The sequence below is a fragment of the Lepidochelys kempii genome, chromosome 11 (assembly GCF_965140285.1).
Source record: "Lepidochelys kempii isolate rLepKem1 chromosome 11, rLepKem1.hap1, whole genome shotgun sequence".
NCBI classification, from domain to species: Eukaryota; Metazoa; Chordata; order Testudines; family Cheloniidae; genus Lepidochelys; species Lepidochelys kempii.
Genome location: NC_136390.1, coordinates 60640383 through 60659292, shown reverse-complemented (window position 1 = coordinate 60659292; position 18910 = coordinate 60640383). Strand labels below are relative to the sequence as shown.

At 39.0% G+C, this 18910-nt stretch overlaps 1 protein-coding gene across 6 annotated transcripts in view; it reads right to left on the bottom strand.

Annotated features, from left to right (window-relative positions):
• Window positions 1-18910, bottom strand: part of NBEAL1 (neurobeachin like 1) — a 126838-nt gene that overhangs the window by 87240 nt on the left and 20688 nt on the right. For all 6 annotated transcript variants that reach the window (XM_073306480.2, XM_073306474.2, XM_073306478.2 and 3 more), the window contains exons 4-8: window positions 14785-14946; window positions 13143-13224; window positions 12072-12199; window positions 4074-4156; window positions 1745-1830 (exon numbers count right to left, since the gene is read on the bottom strand). In XM_073306480.2, coding sequence (XP_073162581.1) covers window positions 1745-1830; window positions 4074-4156; window positions 12072-12199; window positions 13143-13224; window positions 14785-14946 — 541 coding nt within the window. The remainder of the gene's footprint in view (window positions 1-1744; window positions 1831-4073; window positions 4157-12071; window positions 12200-13142; window positions 13225-14784; window positions 14947-18910) is intronic.

Here is an 18910-nt window from a genome sequence, read left to right as displayed (position 1 = left end):
ATTTTAATAAAAAATTTCTGAAAGAAATGCAATAAAAATTTTCTAGTAATATTAACCCACTCATGTTATACATAAATGTATGCAATGTCTAAACCTCAGCTTTTGCATATCTTGACTTTTTGGTGTTTAAATCTGTAACCTTAAAGGTGAAATAGCACGGTTTGGAGTGGGGTGGAGGGGGATTAGGATTTTTTTTTCTCCTGTTTTTAAATTAATATTCTTTAGCCATATGTCTAATATACATTGATTTCAATGTGAAAGGTTTACTTATTTTGGTTACAGGCTTTTAATTTTAGTATGCATTTGAATTATTCAAAGTGATACTGATAATATACATATTCTATTGTGGAAAACATCTTTTGCCATAGCAGAATTTAGAGTACAGTTTAAGTTCAGACTTTCATACAGACCCCCATTTGCACATATCCCCAAATTTCTCAATTAGTTCAGAATTTTAACCTAAAACAAAATTAACTAATGATAAACATTTTAAGAACACTAGCCTTCCTGTATTACCCAGAGCAATCTTTATCTGTGATTGGAGTACATACTGTATTACAGTGGTGAGCAAGGACCATGTAAATTCTCTTTGCTCACGGAGAATTGATTTTCTTTTTAAGGCCTCTTCTGTTCTGCACATTGTTCCAGAGCTCCCGGTGGTGTTTTTGTTTGAGGTTGGGTTACTATTCTAAAGACACAGTGCTCTCTGTTAACCTTTTACAAGATAAACCGGGTAAGCATCAAAGTGCCTTATTCTGCCTCGACAGGTGTCGTCTTATAATTTGCAGTCAGATTGTACTGGACTAGACTTGCACAGAAAGAAGAAATTCCCATACCTCCCTCCTGTCAGTTGTTTAAAAAAAATTAAAATGGTGCTCACTCACGCCAAGCCCCGGCTAGCAGGCTGCTTTTGAATACTTATCACATGACTTGACAGAATGGGCATGACACATTATAGCATCACATAATCAGACAGCAACATTTTTTTCAAAGCTGTATCCAAGAAATTCTGAACAGGAGACTGATGTTCAAATCAAATCCAAATCAGTGATTAATCCCACTCCTCATCTGATCTCATTTCCCTTTCCCACACATATATTCTGTGCCACTTATGCTACACAGGTATACTTCAAATTCCTTCCTCAGTAATGCCAGACCAAATGATTTAGTGGAAGCACAATGCAATTCCAGTCTATTCTTGCACTCCTTTCTAAATTTCTTGGCACCGAGCAGACATAAACACTTCTTTAATTCAGTACACTATGCTCATTGTGCCAGCAGAGAAAAACATATTTAGTTTTAGGGCAGGTCTGCACTTAAAACGCTGTGTCAGCACCACTGTTGTTGCACTTCAGTGAAGATGCTACCACGCCAACAGGAGATTTTCTCCCGTTGGTGTAGTTAATTCACCTCCACGAGAGGCGATAGCTATGTCCATGGAAGAAGGACACATATACACACGTGCATACAGTTATTACAACTCCCGACTACTCTTTGGGGCAGGAACTGTCTCTTAGTAGTCTAACATAGCACTAAGCACAATGAAGTCCCAATCCTAGTAATACACACAACCAACTAATCCATATTCATATTGTTGATACAGTCTGTTCTGCAATACACTCTTGTCTTTTGATAGATACCCTATAATCCATAAACCATAAAATTTTCATGAGGAACAGAAGATGAACCCTACAGGTTGTAATAGCTGAGATTACTTTATAATATTTTCCAATATTCTCCTCACCTGTCCACCAGCCACAATGGCTCCAAAAAGATGTAGCAGGCAACACTTGAGGCTTTCCTTGAGATGTTCACTTTCTTGAAAGCATTCTATTGAAATAAGAGAAAAAGTGATTTGTGTCCCAAAATAAGGAGACTCATATCTTTTAATCTCTCTCCTCAAAAGAAAGTGAAGTACCACTTATAAACAGGCTTAAAAAAATCCAATATGGAAAGGCTCGCACTGATTTCAGTGCAGCTGAAACAGTCCCAAACTGCCTGATCTTGCTCCGGTTATAAAGTCACTGGGAAAACTATTGATTGCAATAGTGGTATTCACAGTTCCCTTTTCCTGCATCTTTGTTCATACTGTAACTTGACATAAACCACTTACAAACAGCCTTAGGAATTTTTCTGAGCAGTAAATGTTAACCTGGAACTTGTTGCTATAGCAATAACCATAGACACACAGAGGAGCTGCAACCTAAACCACAAAGGATTATTTTGTTTGGAATTAGCCCTGTAAGAAACTTCCAATAATGTCACAAGCCAGCAGTTAAAATGTCACTTTTAAAGAGCCTAAATAGTCAAACAAAAAACAAATTAAAAATACTAGAATAATTCAATGCAGGCTAAAATAAAAAACACGTCTATGTAAGAGGAACTAGCTTAACATTAGTGCCAAGCATATACTAAAACCATCAGCCCACTTTAACAGTATATGGAGAAGTACTCCAACCTGATGAAGTGTTGGTAGCTATTTTTATTTCTCCCAGTTCATTCTAAGCAGTCTCTTTTGCTCTTACATACTAGTGCATTTTGCCATACATACAAAGAAAAAGAAGAAAAAAAAAAAAGAATTACCTGCAATCATTGTTTACAGAAGGTAGCATTTATACCAGATCCCCACTCTTCAATACATGGTTTCTGCCCATAATTAGGCTGAAACACCTCAACCTTAGAATATGACTCATATGCCAGTTGTTCCTCTTACCTGCTGGGGAGGCATAATAGGCAGTAACTGCCTATACCATCAATTCCTTCTTATGAGAAATGAAGAAACACAAAACTCATCTTCAACTATTCAAGGAAGTTTGATGGGTGGATAAATGAACTGGGCAACAGCGGAGATTTGTTCACAAGGATTTATTGATTTTATTATCAGAAAGAAATGTAAGGGAGCATTCATTAAGGCACCAAATCAGGACAGCACTTCAATATGCACTTAAGCGCCAATGGATTCAATTCAGTCTCCCCTGTCCTGAATAAAGAGGCTTTCCTGAATCTGGGCCTAAAACAGGGAGAACATCCATTGCATATACAGCTTTTTTTTTTAAACTTTCATGTATAGCATATCATTTTCTTATTTATGCATAAAAAGAAAAACCTTATTGTTGTAAGTTATTAATAGGAAGAACTATCTGAACAAAATCTGAGAAAAAAACTGTTTTAGAAGGCTGAAGTCAGTTGGCCTACACTTAAAAGTTTTGTTAGCATGGCTATATCAGATAGACATGTGAAAAAAATCACCCTCCCCAACCAACACAGCTATGTCGGCAAAAGCGCTAAGGTAGACACAGATGTACCAGCAAAAGTGTCCTTTTGCCAGTACAGTTTATTTTGTTTGGGGAACTGATATAAACTATACCAGCAAAATAACTATTTTTGCTGATACAAGCTGCACCTGCATTGCTGACATAATTGTGTCATGCAAACCCTTTCTGGTGTAGACAAAGCCTAAGAGATGACTAAAAAAAGTAGCTCGGACAAGAACAGAACATGGGAGGTTTCATCTCTCAGTAGATACAAACTAACAGAGGAGGCAGTTATTGGCAGTTATGCGACATCAACAAATGTTTTGGCCGCATGCAGCTGAGCGCATTTAACAATTCAGAGCCTTGAGTTCAGGACATTCTGTTGCCATTCATCCACAAAGCTCTTTTGCATAGTACTTCCTACCTTTGAAGAACAGGACAAAACTTTGTAGAGTGTCCTACAATTACTGTATGTCCTGGAGGCAGGTTGCATGTGCCACAGCAAATGAGACAGTAGGTGAGCCATGAGACCATTTCTTTGTTAAAATATGGTACGCTGCACCATGAAAATGCTTGAATGATCCACACTAAGAAAGTCCACAATACCACGGATGATGATGGCATGATGGCACTCCAAACAAAGCCAAATTCTTTGGTACAAAAAGAGGTAGATCAAACGTCAATAAGCCCTCACCTTGGAAAGGAAGCAAGTGGCTTTTGGCACTTATCAAATGTTTACAGTGGGACTAGAACTACGGCACCAAGAAATATGGTCCTTGAAAGGTAATCAGTAACACACACACTTTCAATAGTACTTACGGTAAAAGAAAGGGATGAATTCCACTGTGAGGGAGGCTGGTTTATATTTCTGTCTGCTCTTTTCAACACTACTCAAGAGTCGCCTACAATCAAAATAATGATACATGAGAGAAGTTAGAGATGGCACCAAGGTTTATTTCTGCATAGGTCATAAATACACTGCAGAAACAAACTACAGTATCTTTATCCCACAACATCAAAAAGAAAGAATAAGTGTTTTCATCCTGAAAACTGAGGCACAGCTAGTCATGTATTCGCTACTCCACACTTAAAATGGCTTAACATTTACAATATGGTTTTGGTTTATTAAAAAGAGAAATCTGTTATTTGATCTTACTTACAGCAACCAAGCCACCAACTTTACTGCCAAATTTCTACACCATGCAATTTGAAAATGGGCAAAAAACTTTATGAGGGGTTTATTATGGAAAAAATGTAATTTTAAGGAAAATTACTCACTGATACTGCTCTTACATTTTTATTTCAACAGTGATTATATTAGCATTTTAATCTCATAAAACCAAAATGATTCCTTCTGTCATACTTCTCTCTGTTCATTCTGGCTTCCATCTTCTACCAATTCAGAAAAAATAGCTCAGTTTTTAGAACAGAGAAAGACATTGAGAGCTTGAAGTGTATCAGTTGTAATCAATCTCCCTCTAGATAAATGTTCAGTCTTTTCCTTTATAATACATGGGTATGTGATATGTATTTGTTTGCATGTACAAATGTATTTAAATTGCATATTTTACACATTCAGGTAACTATTGTTATAGAATATTGTTTCTATAGTATTTAATTCTTATGATTCATTGTGAACTTCTGTACCTTAATTAAACAAAACATTATGAGAGTGAAAACTCCTACCCATTTAAAATGTATAAGCACAAACAATGAGACAATAAGATGCGTTAGATATGTTAAATTTGAAAATACTTTTGTAGTATGGAGAAGGACCACCATGTGAACTGTGGTGTCAATTAATGTCCTGTTGCATGAAACCAGAATTCGTGTGTCCTGCAAAAATATAAGAATCACAGAGTCTGAAGCATAGAATCAGAACTGGAAGGGACCTTGAGAGGTTATCTAGTCCAGTCCCCCACACTCAAGGAAGGACTAAGTATTATCTAGATTCTAGACCATCCCTGACAGGTGTTTGTCCAACCTGCTCTTAAAAATCGCCAACATTGGAGATTCCACAACTTCCCTAGGCACTTTATTCCTGTGCTTAACCACTGAGAGTTAGAAAGCTTCTCCTAATGTCCAATGTAAATCACCCTTGCTGCAATTTAAGTCCATTGCTTTTTGTCCTATCCTCAGAAGTTAAGAACTATTTTTCTCCCTCCTCCTTGTAACAACCTTTTATGTACTTGAAAACTGCTGTCATGTCCCCTCTCAGTCTTTTCTTCTTCAGACTAAACAAACCCAATTTTTTCAATCTTCCCTCATAGGTCATGTTTTCTAGATCTTTAATAATTTTTGTTGCTCTTGTCTGGACTTTCTCCAATTTGTCCATGTATTTCCTGAAATGTGGCACCCAGAACTGGACATAATACTCCAGTTGAGGCCTAATTAGCGCGGAGTAGAGCGGAAGAATTCCTTCTTGTGTCTTGCTTACAATACTCCTGCTAATACACACCAGAATGATGTTTGCTTTTCTTGCAAACATGTGTTACACTGTTGACTCATATTTAGCTTGTGATCCACTATGACCCCCAGATCCCTTTCCACAGTACTCCTACCTAGGCAGTCATTTCCCATTTTGTATGTGTGCAACTGATTGTTCCTTCTTAAGTGGAGTACTTTGCATTTGTCCCTATTGAATTTCATCCTATTTACTTCAGACCATTTCTCCAGTTTGTCCAGATAATTTTGAATTTTAATCCTATCCTCCAAAACACTTGCAACCCCTCCCAGTTCGGTAACGTCCGCAAACTTTATAAGTGTACTCTGTATGCCACTATCTAAATCTCTCCTTCGTCTTCAAGTAGCGTCCTTACGGGTATTCCACTTTTGGTGACTCCCTAGCAGTAACCCTTTAAGGGGGTGGGAGTTTCAGAAAAGAGTCCACTACTGAAGAAAGAACTGCGTTGTCTATTGCCACATCCGATCTTGCAACATGAATTAGGGCTTGGTGGTTGGAAAACACTGGCACTGAGGAGCATGGTGCAGCCCTACAGATTTCAGCAACCAGAACATCTTTGAGTAGAGCTACAGATGTAGACTGTGATCCCTAACAGAGCATGCAGTCACTTTTAGGGGAGGTGTAACCTCAGCAAAACCGAAACAGGCAATAATACATCCAGAGATCAATTCAGAAAGTCTCTGAGCGGAGACTGCCAGACTGGCACTCCCTTAGGTCTATCTGCTACAGAAACAAAGAGTCTAGCAGTCTCTCTGTTCAAGTAAAAGCCTAACACCCTCAACATTTAGCATATAAAAAGCAGACTTTTTGTGTAGACTCATGCAGCTTAGGGAAAAAGAAAAAACAGAAGGTGACTAGCTTGGTTGACATGAAATTCAGAAGACGCATTAGGTAAGAACTTTCAATGAGGCTGTAAGGATTCCTTCTCCTTGGAGAACAAAGTAAAGGGGGGGGGTCTGCCATTAGAGTCATCCCAATCCTTCAAGCAGCAGTGATTGCCACCAAGAAGGCTGTCTTCATCATAGACAGATGTAACAGTGAGCACATTGCTAATGGTTAAGAGAGTTGTTTCATGAGACAGTTAAGAACCAGGCTGAGATCCTAAAGCAGTGCAGGGGCTCTAATATGCAGAAAAAGATTAATAAGTCCTCTTAGAAATCTTGTGATGGTTGGATGAGCAAACACCTAGAAACCTTCCACTGGCATATGGAAAGCTGTTACTGTTGCGAAATGAACCTTGCCGGAACTCACAGAAAGGCCTTAATTTTTCAATTCCAATAGGTAATCCAAGACTGAGAAAAGAGACAACCGGATGGGGGAAAAAAGGTGCCAGTTACACCAAAGGTTATATATTCTCCACTTCTGAAGGTAAATATGTCTAGTGGATTCCCTTCGGCTATTTAAGAGTATCTTTTGTACTTCCAATGAATATGTGATCTCTAGGCCTGAGAACCATTAAGGAACCAAGCTTGTAGTTGCAGGACGTTAAAACTGGGGTAAAGCGTCGGACCCACAAGCTGAGACAATAGTCGAGGTTTGATCGGGAGCCACCACAGAGGGCAAGAGGTGAGTTTGAAGAAATAAGGAAAGCAAACTTTTCTTGGCAAAGTTGGTGCAATCAAAATGCCTTTGGTTTAGTCCTTTCTGATCTTAAGGACATTTAAGAGCAATGGAGTTGGAGGATATGCACAGAAAATACCCTTTGTCCATGTGTAACAGGTTGCTCTACTCACCACTGGATGGCGCCAAGTCCTGGCAGTTCTAAGGATTAGCTCAGAGAGGCCAATGCTTCTTCCAGTGGTTACATCCCATTAGCTTCTCCTCCGTAGCCCCTCTCTCGCTCTCAGGACCCGCAGCTGTCCTCTTCATTACTCAGCCCTCCAAACGCTATTGTGGTTTCCCCCTTCCCGAGGGGACAAAGGGGGGAACTGTATGAAGTTTCCTGCTCTCCAGTAGTCTCAGGCAGTCTTCTTCTTCACTGCCTCATTATACCACTCCCGCAGTGGCTGGCAGGGGAATCCTGGGCCCATCCTCTACTCCAGGTTCCAGTTCAGGGATCCTCTACACAGCAGCCAAGGTCTGTTCCCTGCACTTTGCTGCCTTTCCCTGAGCCGCTTCCATAAATCCTTGCCTTCACCACTCCCCGAGGTTTGCCAGTCTTTTCACTCCCTTCTCCCAGGGAGTGACTTCAGGCAACTCATCTCTGCAGCCCCCAAACATTCCTTCCTTCTCCCAGGGAGTGACTGCAGACTTCTGCCCCCTCCTCTGCTTCCAATTTCCTGTTTATTGTAGAAGCCTCACCTATCCCTCACACGTGAGGTTCTCATTAATTAGCTACCTCCAGCCTAAAGCTCCCATTTGCAGACTAATTAGCTGATTTGGCCCACCTGGCCTAACTCCAATCTTGCAGGGCCAGTGTAGGAAGCACACCCCATCACACCATGTAATGAGGAAAGTGTCTCTTAGAGATTGGGAATTGAATCTCCATCTAAAACAGAATTTCCTACACTTTGTGTTTGCTGCTATGGCAAAAAGGTTGACCTCTAGAAATCCACAAGCTAGGAATATTTTGTTGAGGACATGAGAGTCCAACTCCCATTCGTCATTTGGAAAGAAATGTCTACTCAGGTCATCTGCCATGGTTTTCTGTATCTGTTAGGATATAGATATTCAGGCCTGTCTGTAAAGGTCTGTACTTTAAGAATTTAGGTGTATTCTTATCACTTGGCTAGTTAGAGGTATAAAAGAAAGAATCAAAATCACTGTCTGCCAGTGTAAGGTCCTTCTCTTACTGTGACAGTCTGAGGCCCTGTTCTTAGGCTAAGGCCTTTGGCTAAGCAGCAGAGGCAGCCATAAGCTAGGAAGTGAATAGTCACATCCTCACATTCCAAACTAGTCACATTGAAATAAGGTGCTATTGAGCTGTCAGGCACTTATCAGGACAGGATTGTATTCCTATCACCTCCAGAGAAAGGGAAGTGCCTAGAAAATGTAAAAGGAAACTTAGTTTGATAGCATCCTGTCTGGCAAGAACTCACTTATCAATAGCTGGGATGTGAAATCCTCACTTCTGTATTGTTTTGTCATTATAATCACTTTGCTATTGTTTGTCTGTATAATCTCTGTCTGGTTCTGTGATTGTTTCTGTCTGCTGTATAATTAATTTTGCTGGGTGTAATCTAATTATTGTGGTGGGATATAATTGGTTAGCTAATCATGTTACAATATGTTAGGATTGGTTAGTTAAATTTCAGTAGAATGATTGGTTAAGGTATAGCTAAGAATATTACTATATAAATTAGGGACAAACAGGAAGTAAGTTGGGATTCGAAAATAAGGAAAAAGGAACTTTATTTAAGCTTGCTGGAAGTTCACCTCAATAAACATCGAATTCTTTGCACCTTCGGACTTCAGGTATTGTTGCTCTCTGTTCATGCGAGAAGGACCAGGGAAGTGGGAGAGTGAAGGAATAAGCTTTCTAACAGTATCCATGGGAGGTAAGAAGCCAAGATGACTCTCCGCTTGGCTATGCTCCAGTTCCAAAGCTTTATCGCTTTGGTATAGAGTGAGGGGGAACGTGTTCTGCCCTGATGATTGATATACTACACACATGCTATGTTGTCTGGCATGATCTTTTTGGACTTGATTTTGAGTAAGGGAAGAAAGTGGCGGCAAGCATTTCTGACAACCCTTAATTCCAACAGGTTGATGTAGAGCTGTTCCTGTTGTGACCATTTGCCTTGGGCTCTGTATGGACCCAAATGGGCTCCCCATCCCAAAAAGGTAAGCATCCAATGTTAATAAGAATGTAGGGGGATTCCAGCTGAACAGGATTCCTGCATAAATTTTGGATGGATTCATCCACTAGGTGAGTAACTGTAGAACCTGACTGGATACAGATATATATGTTTGTTGGGTACAAAAACAGTACTGAGCCACCCCTGGAGATGTCAAAGATGCAACCTGGCATTTTGTGTCACAAAAACACAAGCTGCCATGTGTCCTACAGCTACAGACATGTCCTTGCTGGAACTTGAGGGCTGAGCTCTTTGAAGCAAGGAATCTGTTGAGTGGGAGATAAACTTTGCCGATTATCGAATCCAGAAGCACTCCTATAAAGACATTTTGTTGGGTAGAAGGTCAAGATCGATTTCTTGAGATTTATCTTCCTTCCTTCCTGAACCTGTTTGAACTGCTTGACCATACCTCATGATATGACCGACTCTTGAGAAGCCAGTCATTGAGGTAGAGAAGACAGTTATTCCTAGATGACAGAGGTATGTAGCTATGACTACAATGATTTTTGAGAATACAATGGGGGCAGATGAAAGGCCAAAGTGTAGTACCCAGTATGGGTAATGATTGCAATTGAAAGTGAAATGAAGAAATCTTTTGTGATAAGGATGAAGTACTATGTGGAAATAGACATTTTTGAGGTTGAGGGTCACAAACCAGTTGCCAAATTGCAGGAAGGGAATTATAACTGCTAGGGAAAACCATTCTGAATTTCAAATGTCCGACATGCTTATTCAATTGCCTGAGACGTACTATTGGCCTCCAACCCTCATTTTTCTTACTTATCAGAAAATATCTTGAATAGAACCCTTTTCCTCTGTATTGAAGTGGAACTGGCTCTATGGCTCCTAGACTCTGGAGCGATGAGATCTCCTGGGTCAGCAACTGCTCTGAGAGGTCCCTGAAAAGGGATGGGGAAAGGGGTTGAAACGGCAGGGTGGAGGTAAATTGGATAGTATAACCTGAAGTAATGGCCTCCAATACTCATTTGTCCAGTGTTATACCTTCCCATCTTTGATGAAATAGAGAGGCAGTGACCAAATTGAGAAAAGGGGGTTGTGTCGTGCAGCTGATAAAACCTAGTAATTGGGTGGTCTGGTCTCATGACCAAACCAGCAAAACTGGCGTTTGCATGATGGTAAAGGCTGAGATAAAGCAGTCAAGGTAGTTGCAGGCTTTTTCTTTGAAAACCTCAGCCTCTTAAGCCAGTGATTCCAGTGGCCTATGGAAGGTGGAAAATAGAGCAGGGCAGGATCTTTGTGCTGATTGAGACATGCTAAACTTCCTTTTGCAGGCATGTATATCCGTAACGACCTAAGTGTTGCCCTAGAGTAGGTTATGAAATGAGTCATCCACAGAATCTGCAAAAAGCTTCTGGCCATTGAAAGGTAAATTTTCCACAGTTGATTGATTCCAGTGAAGCTCGTCTCTTAGTACTAGTATTCTTTCATACTAAGCCCTTTTCTGCTGAGGTATGGGACTTAATTGGAGTCTTAACATGCTTCATGGTTCTTGAAGTACTCAGAGCCTCACTAGAACTCCTCTCAGGGCCTGAGGTCTCCGTTGACTGGATCTTATTTGATAAGGAGCTCTCTATTGTTTTCCTCCACTTATCTCCTTCCTTTCCCCATATTTTGGGCAGCTGTATTAGGGAAATTTTGTTATCCCTTGGAAAAACTGATGGATTCATAAGGCACCATTTTCTGGGAAACCAGGAAAGCCACTATAAGAAATTATTACTAGTAAATTTTCAGATGAAAATTGGGCACATATTTGATTCAGCTATGGAGGTCATAGTGCAACAGCTTCCAACTAAATGCAGAGCCTTTTTAAATTTTGTTTTGATACTGTGGTAATGAATACCACAATAATGCTAACAAAACAACATCTGTTTTGTAAACAATAATTTGTATACTTGAAATGTTTAATAAATGTTTTAAAAGCAAGCAGGAATATGTAAAGATTTGTAACAGATTAATTATTTCCTCTCAATCTCTATTTTTAGTACTAAAATAAAGGAACAGGTAGCATCTCTAGCAAAATCATACACTATTTCAGGTGATTAGGACCCAGCATAAAGCATACATTGCTAATCTGCTTCTAAACATGTACCTCAGGAAGTCTTCAGCTGGGACCCTGGCTATCTATTCTCTCCAGAACTTTCAAATAACAAAACTGGGTTTTTTTTTGATGGAATTGGATAGATTAGTACTCCAATACTCCTAGTGGCAGTGTAGTACAGAACCCTAATAATTATCAATCTGTTTCATAGTATTGATTTTTGTGCAAAGAGATACTTTCTTGATTCCTTCATTCATGTTTTCAATACAGAACATATCTTTGGGGAAGCTTATTGATATCATATCTAGTCCTCAGTGCTACCAATACCAGTAACTGCTAAAATGCAAGAGCACAAGTGTATCAGTGTAATTATGTCTCATTTCAGCTTGGTGGGGGGTGACCATGGTTGTGTTGAAACCATTAAATAGAACTATAGTAATATTTTAAAGAAACCATCCTCACAGTATTAGAATTTACCATATGAGGTAACTACATACCCTGCAATTTGCTGCCTCCAATTTCGATATGGATCATAGAGACTTTCACAAAAAGCCAATGCATGTCTTACAAACTCTTCTACAGGCGACTGATCTGCCACTTCTTTCTCTTTTGTTTTACTTTTTAACTGAGAGAAAAGAAACAATTATGATCAGAATGCTTCTAGGAACGCAAATTTTGTGAACAAAGAAGTCCACCGATGGAGTTAAGGCTGGGATTCTCCAGAGACCTTAAGGGTGTTGGGCATCCGATTCTCACTGACTTTCAATGGCATATTTGAACCTGTCTCACTTAGGCTCCTTTGAAAATCCCAGTCCGAGCTTCAATTCCTTCTGCTTTATTGAGATATGCAATATACAGTGCACTAAAAATAATCATCAACTCAAAAGGTTCTACTATCTCCATGATATACGTGCATAACATTCACTGACGCTAATGACAATTTCACATGTACACTGTGGGGAACAGACCTCCACAATTTTAAATATTCCCTACCCAAATACTTCCTAAGTAGGGCTGACATTTCAACATAAACTGAAGTATTGAAATCACCTCCTAACTAAAGAAACCAATTCTTCTAAAATAATTCTTTTAACTTCAATTGCTTAGAACACATTTTAAAACTGTTCTTTTAAGACTTTTCAGATGCTTGTAAATAAGCCGTGAAAAAAATGCATTATTGATCAAGAACAGGGATCGCTACATATAAACATGCAATGATTGAGCCTTCTCTTCAGCCTTTTTATTAAATTCTACACTCATCCAACTTAGAATAAATTCTGAATACTTGGCTCTTCTAGACTACTCTCAACTAAAGATTGTAAAGCCCTTTTGTATATATAAATAAAAAGCCTCAAATCATTGCAATAAGGTGGGTAGGTATTATTGTTCTGATTTTAAAGATGGAAAACTGAGGTACAGAAAGAATGTGTGACCTGCCTAAAGTCACACAAGAAGTTTGTGGCAGAGTTAGGAAGAAAATCCAGACCCCCTAGCTCCCAAACTTGAGCCCTCAATCCTCTTTCTGTATTTCTAGCAGCAATGTATATGAGAGTTGTAATTCCACGTACCTGCTGAATGTAGAGTGTAGTCATGGTGATGATATGGTTAATGTAGGAGCAAGTCCCAATCTCTTCCACATTAGCCAGATTTCTGTAGGAGCAACATGAGCCACAGTTGTTTGTATATTGTAATATTATTTGAACAGGCCTCTGAAGCTTTTTTTTTTAAGCATCAATATAAAATACACAAGTGTCAATATTTTTAAAATATTGAGAAAAATAATATACTGTAATGTTTATTCATCACACATTAATATACTATACATATTTGTCTTCCATCTAGAAGAAAATTAGAGGACAGTCAGAGCTCCAGCCATGTCTGTATTATCTGGAATCTCAGATTTCAGAAGTTAAATTGATTCACAGAGCATTCTAAATAAACAAAGAACTCAGAAATGGAATCTGATACCGAAGACAACAATTATTCCTCTGACATCACGAAGAAAACTGGTGACTTAGCCACAAATGGTTTCTAAACTCCGAGTGAGTTTTCCACAGGCCTATTACCAGTTTTAATTACAAAAAAGATAAGCATCTGAGTGTATATTCTTAGAAAACTAAACAAATCATAAAAGGCAAAAGAAAACCACTCCTGCTTGCATATTGTAGGTGTTACCAATATATTTCTCAACCCTTGAGGCATGTGAACTAAAATAAAGAACTCAGCGACAAACAAGGATATTTTTTCCAATGACTAACTAAAATTGACAAAGCACAGAAATCTGAAGCTACAGCTACTACTGTTTCCTTAACTTATCCTTAGAATTTTAACACAATTTGGGCACAACTGTCTCTTGCCATACAGTGCTTTTTCATTGTTCTGGCAGGGTGAAAGGACCACAGGGTCGGAAATGGCTCCTGAGGAATGCCCCCAGGAAAAGGAGATTTCTCTGGCCAGAGTAGGGCTGCGTCCTTTCTAGACCCCATCCTGGGGACATATTGGAGGTGACTGAGGAGTGGACATGGCCAGTGAGAGAGCTTTGCTCATTTTGTAGATATTCCTCAGGGAACAGTCACAGAGTGTAAATCAGAGCAGCTCTGTCTCAACAGACATTGTTAGAGATAAAACTGTTGTATTCTAAATTATGTTAATGAACAATTTAAAATTTGGAAGGAATGGACATTTTTAGACCTCTACTTATATGGTTGTTTGGTATATGGTTAAGCAATATCACAAAAAATAAGATCGAAGTTTCAGAAGATGCCAGTAATATAAAATAAAATATTTCCCTAAACTATTTAAGGGAAATGTAAATATGTTAAGAATGTGAATCAACTTTCCCTGGACAGTTCCCTTGGAAATTATTTCATGGCCAAAAACATATTAGTAATCTGCTTTAAAAAAAAAATCTTGTTTCTGTTATGTAACATAAATTTGCAAGTTCATATACACAGTTTAATTACAAATAATATGCTGTCATTTTCTCCATTCAATCCCTTTCTTATTGTGGCCTTCTTTATCCATATTACTGTTGGTTTTTTGTTTCATTATACCATGTATGTTGACTGCAATATGGAGAGTCTCTGTCTCTACTGGGCAATGTTTGGTCACACTGTATGCGTATCAAAAATCTCTATCTATATCATTTTAAGTGAATCAAGATTTCCCAGACAATACACTGGTGAAAGCAGCAGCCAACCAAATAAATACCTGCAAAGTATAATAAAGAATTTGACAAGCAGAAGTGAGAGGGCTTGTTGCCCCTCTTCTAGTCCATCTGATATTTTTTGGACACATTGTAGCAGCTGAAGCCTCAGGACCTGCAGAATATTATCAGGAAGTAGTGATATTCCAGGAGGTACATCATCCACCCTTTAAAAAAAAAATACACAAAATAATTAACATATGCAAATTAATTTTTTTTATTAGTACTTCTTGTGTATCTGTGTGCATTGTTTCAAGCCACTATAATACACATGTTCCTAAACTGGGGCTATTGGTGGTTCACAAACATTTGCTGGCGATCCACAAAAACACCACCTCGTCACATTGTGCCAGCTCTTCCTCCTTGTTCTCAGCTGTTAAATTGTATTGAAAGGCAGCTAAAAATACATTAAATGGTTTTCTTAATGTTACTTTTCCATGTAAGTAACTGCTGTAAGAAAAACTAGGGGGAAGTGGTCTGTAGAATCCCAAATCAAGGAGAAGGTGGTCCAAAATATATTTTCTACATTAAGGTATGGGCTACCCTATTAAATTTTTTTTACAATCACTGGTATCCACCAAAAGTAACCAAATACATACAATATTAACTACAACTAGCCACTGAGGCCCATTTACTAAATATCCACAGTGAAATTCTTCAGTATCCTAATTATACAAGACACACAAATAAGAAATTTAATGGTAATATTACATGTGAGAAAACTGGAAAATAAGGGGTCTGGCAGACAGAAATCCCCAGCAATCCATCTGATTCCTGGCACTTGGCTGGTGCATTAATAATTGCTGCCTTATCATTACTAGTTTCTGGAGATCAAACCAGGAAATAGATTTGTTCCTCTACTTATTTTTAAAAAGCAAAGAAACAGAAAGCACAGCACTGTTATGTTGGCACAATCAACGTATCAGAGTCCTGCCATGCCCAGACTTTACCCTAGGGAACCATTATGCATTCTCACCAGTTGATCGCCCTATGTTCAAAAGATTTGTGTAAAATATCAGAGAGGCTCAGAAGAAGAAAATTATAGACAAAAACAGCAGCAAGGCCAGAACACACAATACTGCTATATAGATTATTCTGGTTCAATAACATTCTGGAAATGCTCAGATGGGTTGGAGCAGCAACCTTTACTATAGACTCCTTCTGTCATTATTTCACTTGCAGAGAGTGCAGTTTTCAGTCCAAGAGCTGTTCATTCACTCTTTCAGCTGATGAAGAGATGCTCTGTGGTATCAGCTGTCTGACCTAGGGAGGATTCTTCAGGGAAACATATGGTAAATGGTTATGGGGAAAATGAAGAGCTGGGCAACAACTAGAGGACCCAGCCTGCAACAGCCTTTAGTTAGAACCAGATATGGTAAGCGAGAGAAATCAACTGCCAAAATCAGGTCGAACTCCAAAAGTGGAACTTTATTCGGGGAGCCACACAACTACTCAGATGATACCTACCAATATTTAAAAGCAAAATATAGCACTATTTGGGGCAAAAATAAGAATATTAGTGCCATCGAGCTGAACTCAAAGTACTCATATACAGTACAGCTGTGCACACTCTCCTGATCCTTTAGAACGCTGTACAAGTGCTGTCTGAAGTAGACATACAGAGACAGAGCAATTACTACCTTCCACACAACCTCCACAAAAGAAATGCATCTTTCTGTGAAGGCAGCCTTCTCTTTCTAGATACTAGTGTATATGCCCACATTTTGCATAAGCCAATGTACACAAAATCCTTTACAGGCCACGAATTTCTCCATTGATCATTTCAATTAAACTTCAGCCACGAGGCTAGACAAGTAGCTTTCCAAAAAGGCCAACTGTAGTTTCTCAGTAAGAGGTTTAAATGCTGCAAAGTAAAGTAAGCAGCAACTCCCTCATTGCCATACACCCCTGAAGACAGGCTGACTGATGAGACAAGAGGGAAAAAAAGCCTCAGGGAGCAAGAAGTTATTACCAATTCAACATTTTCTGCGCCACTGGGGAAAAAAAATTATAACAAGAGATCGTGTGCAGAGTAAAAAATGCACATTTTTGTAGAGCTGCTCTGACTGAAAATATAATACACGTTTATTTGAAACAAGCAAGATTTCTTATCTCTCATGGAGTAAGATTTTAGCATATCACAGCAGCAAATCAGTGGAGGGTACATAAAGCACAGTATCAGCTTTTCCCAGTATAGTTAGCGGTGTAAACAAGACTATTTCAAAGAGGAATTGGAAAATCTTTTGAAAATCTGGTATTAACTGAAGTTTGTATATCTTTTTTCTTTTAAAGACATGGGCCAGAAGTTCATCCACAAGCCAAGATAAAATTCTAACATGTGTACTGATTCACTAGCCATCTCATTTCCTTCTTCAGAAATGTATATCTGAGCATAAGCCAGACCTGTTGAGGAAATCATAGTTAACACCAAGGGACTGCAACACAGGGCCAGGCCCGAGAGTAGGAGTATGCTCTATATTGCAGACTTAGCCTGGGGTCTGACTCAGGTTTGAGCCCAAGCACCCCTTCTGTCCACACACAAATCTCTCTGACTCAGGTCAATGAGCACTCTGGACTCAGTTCTAGGACCCTGCTACGAGTGTTGGTCAGAACCTGCATCTGACGAAGTGGGTATTCACCCACGAAAGCTTATGCTCCAATGCGTCTGTTAGTCTATAAGGTGCCACAGGACTCTTTGCCGCTTTTACAGATCTAGACTAACACCGCTACCCCTCTTCTGATACTTGATTTCCCTTGTAATTCAGGTCCAAGCCCTGTCATTTTGCAATATGGACACAGCTGAAACCGCAGATCTGAATCAGAAGATCTGCATAGCGCAGTACGATGCATTAGCATGGCTGAGAGACTTGGGTCCAGCAACTGTAAACCCAGGTTTATAATGCTGTGTGGACACTCAAGCGCTGATTTGGAAACACTGAGTCCGGAAGCCTGGATCCCACAGACATGGGTTTACAATGCGGTGCAGATATACAATAGGAGAATCACTTGGAGACATGTGATGGCAGAGACAAGAAGGAGGCTACACTGGAAGAGATTAGGAGAGGTCAGAGGTGCAATTCATTGGTAACTGTGAACTGCTGTCTTTAATGTCAGACTATCAGCAAATCATCAAAACCTGGAAGTGAAAGAAATCTGATGGATCCATGGACCTAATGTAGTTCTCTCATTAATTATTTTCCCAATCTTTGCATTAGCATGGGTAAACAGCTTTAATCCGCCACACTAATTGGAGACTGGTTTGACTCCATTCACACAAATGCTGCAGTTTAAACACATAGATTAGCATTTTTACAAAAGGAAGCCCACACTTAAAAATATAAAAGCTGCAGAAAATCTGACTTCACTTTTTAGCCATAAACTCCTGATAAATGTGCTATTTGTGTCTTTCATGTGTCCTAAGTCATTTTTATGTGGGTTTGAACCATAAAGTATATAAAAATATGTTTGATTTGTTTTTCAACAACTTCCTTTAACCTTCTTTGTTGTAAATTTAACAGCATGTAAGCCAAAAACAAAAGGAAAACTGATAACATTCAAATTGCCCTAGCAGTTATTAGTTATTAAACATAACTTCTTCCCCATTCAGCAAGGAAAATAACCTCTAACCAGCTGGTAAGACTTTACCCTTTCAATTGTAAATATAGTAACGTACAATAGATGCTTTGAGAAATGCAAAATAGTGGAGTGACAATCTCTCATGTTCAATATGCATAGATGTCAACAAATCTATTACACTGAGAAGAACACACCTTCCCAATGGAAGTGTTATAACCCCCACTGCTTGAATCTAAACTAGATAAAAAGAAAATGAGTACTTGTGGCACCTTAGAGACTAACCAATTTATTTGAGCATAAGCTTTCGTGAGCTACAGCTCACTTCATCGGATGCATCTAAACTAGATAAAATACTATCAAAAACTATAGGGAGCAATCGTGCTGAGGCATGGGGCTGCAAAAGAAGACCAACTCTACAACCCATAGTTCTTTCTCTGGTCTATAATAATACCTTACCATATATGTTTTATCCACACTTCCAGAACAAACAAATTAATTCAGAGTTTTTTGAGATATGTATTACACAAAATGGGATTTTTCAGGTTCTCAAACTTG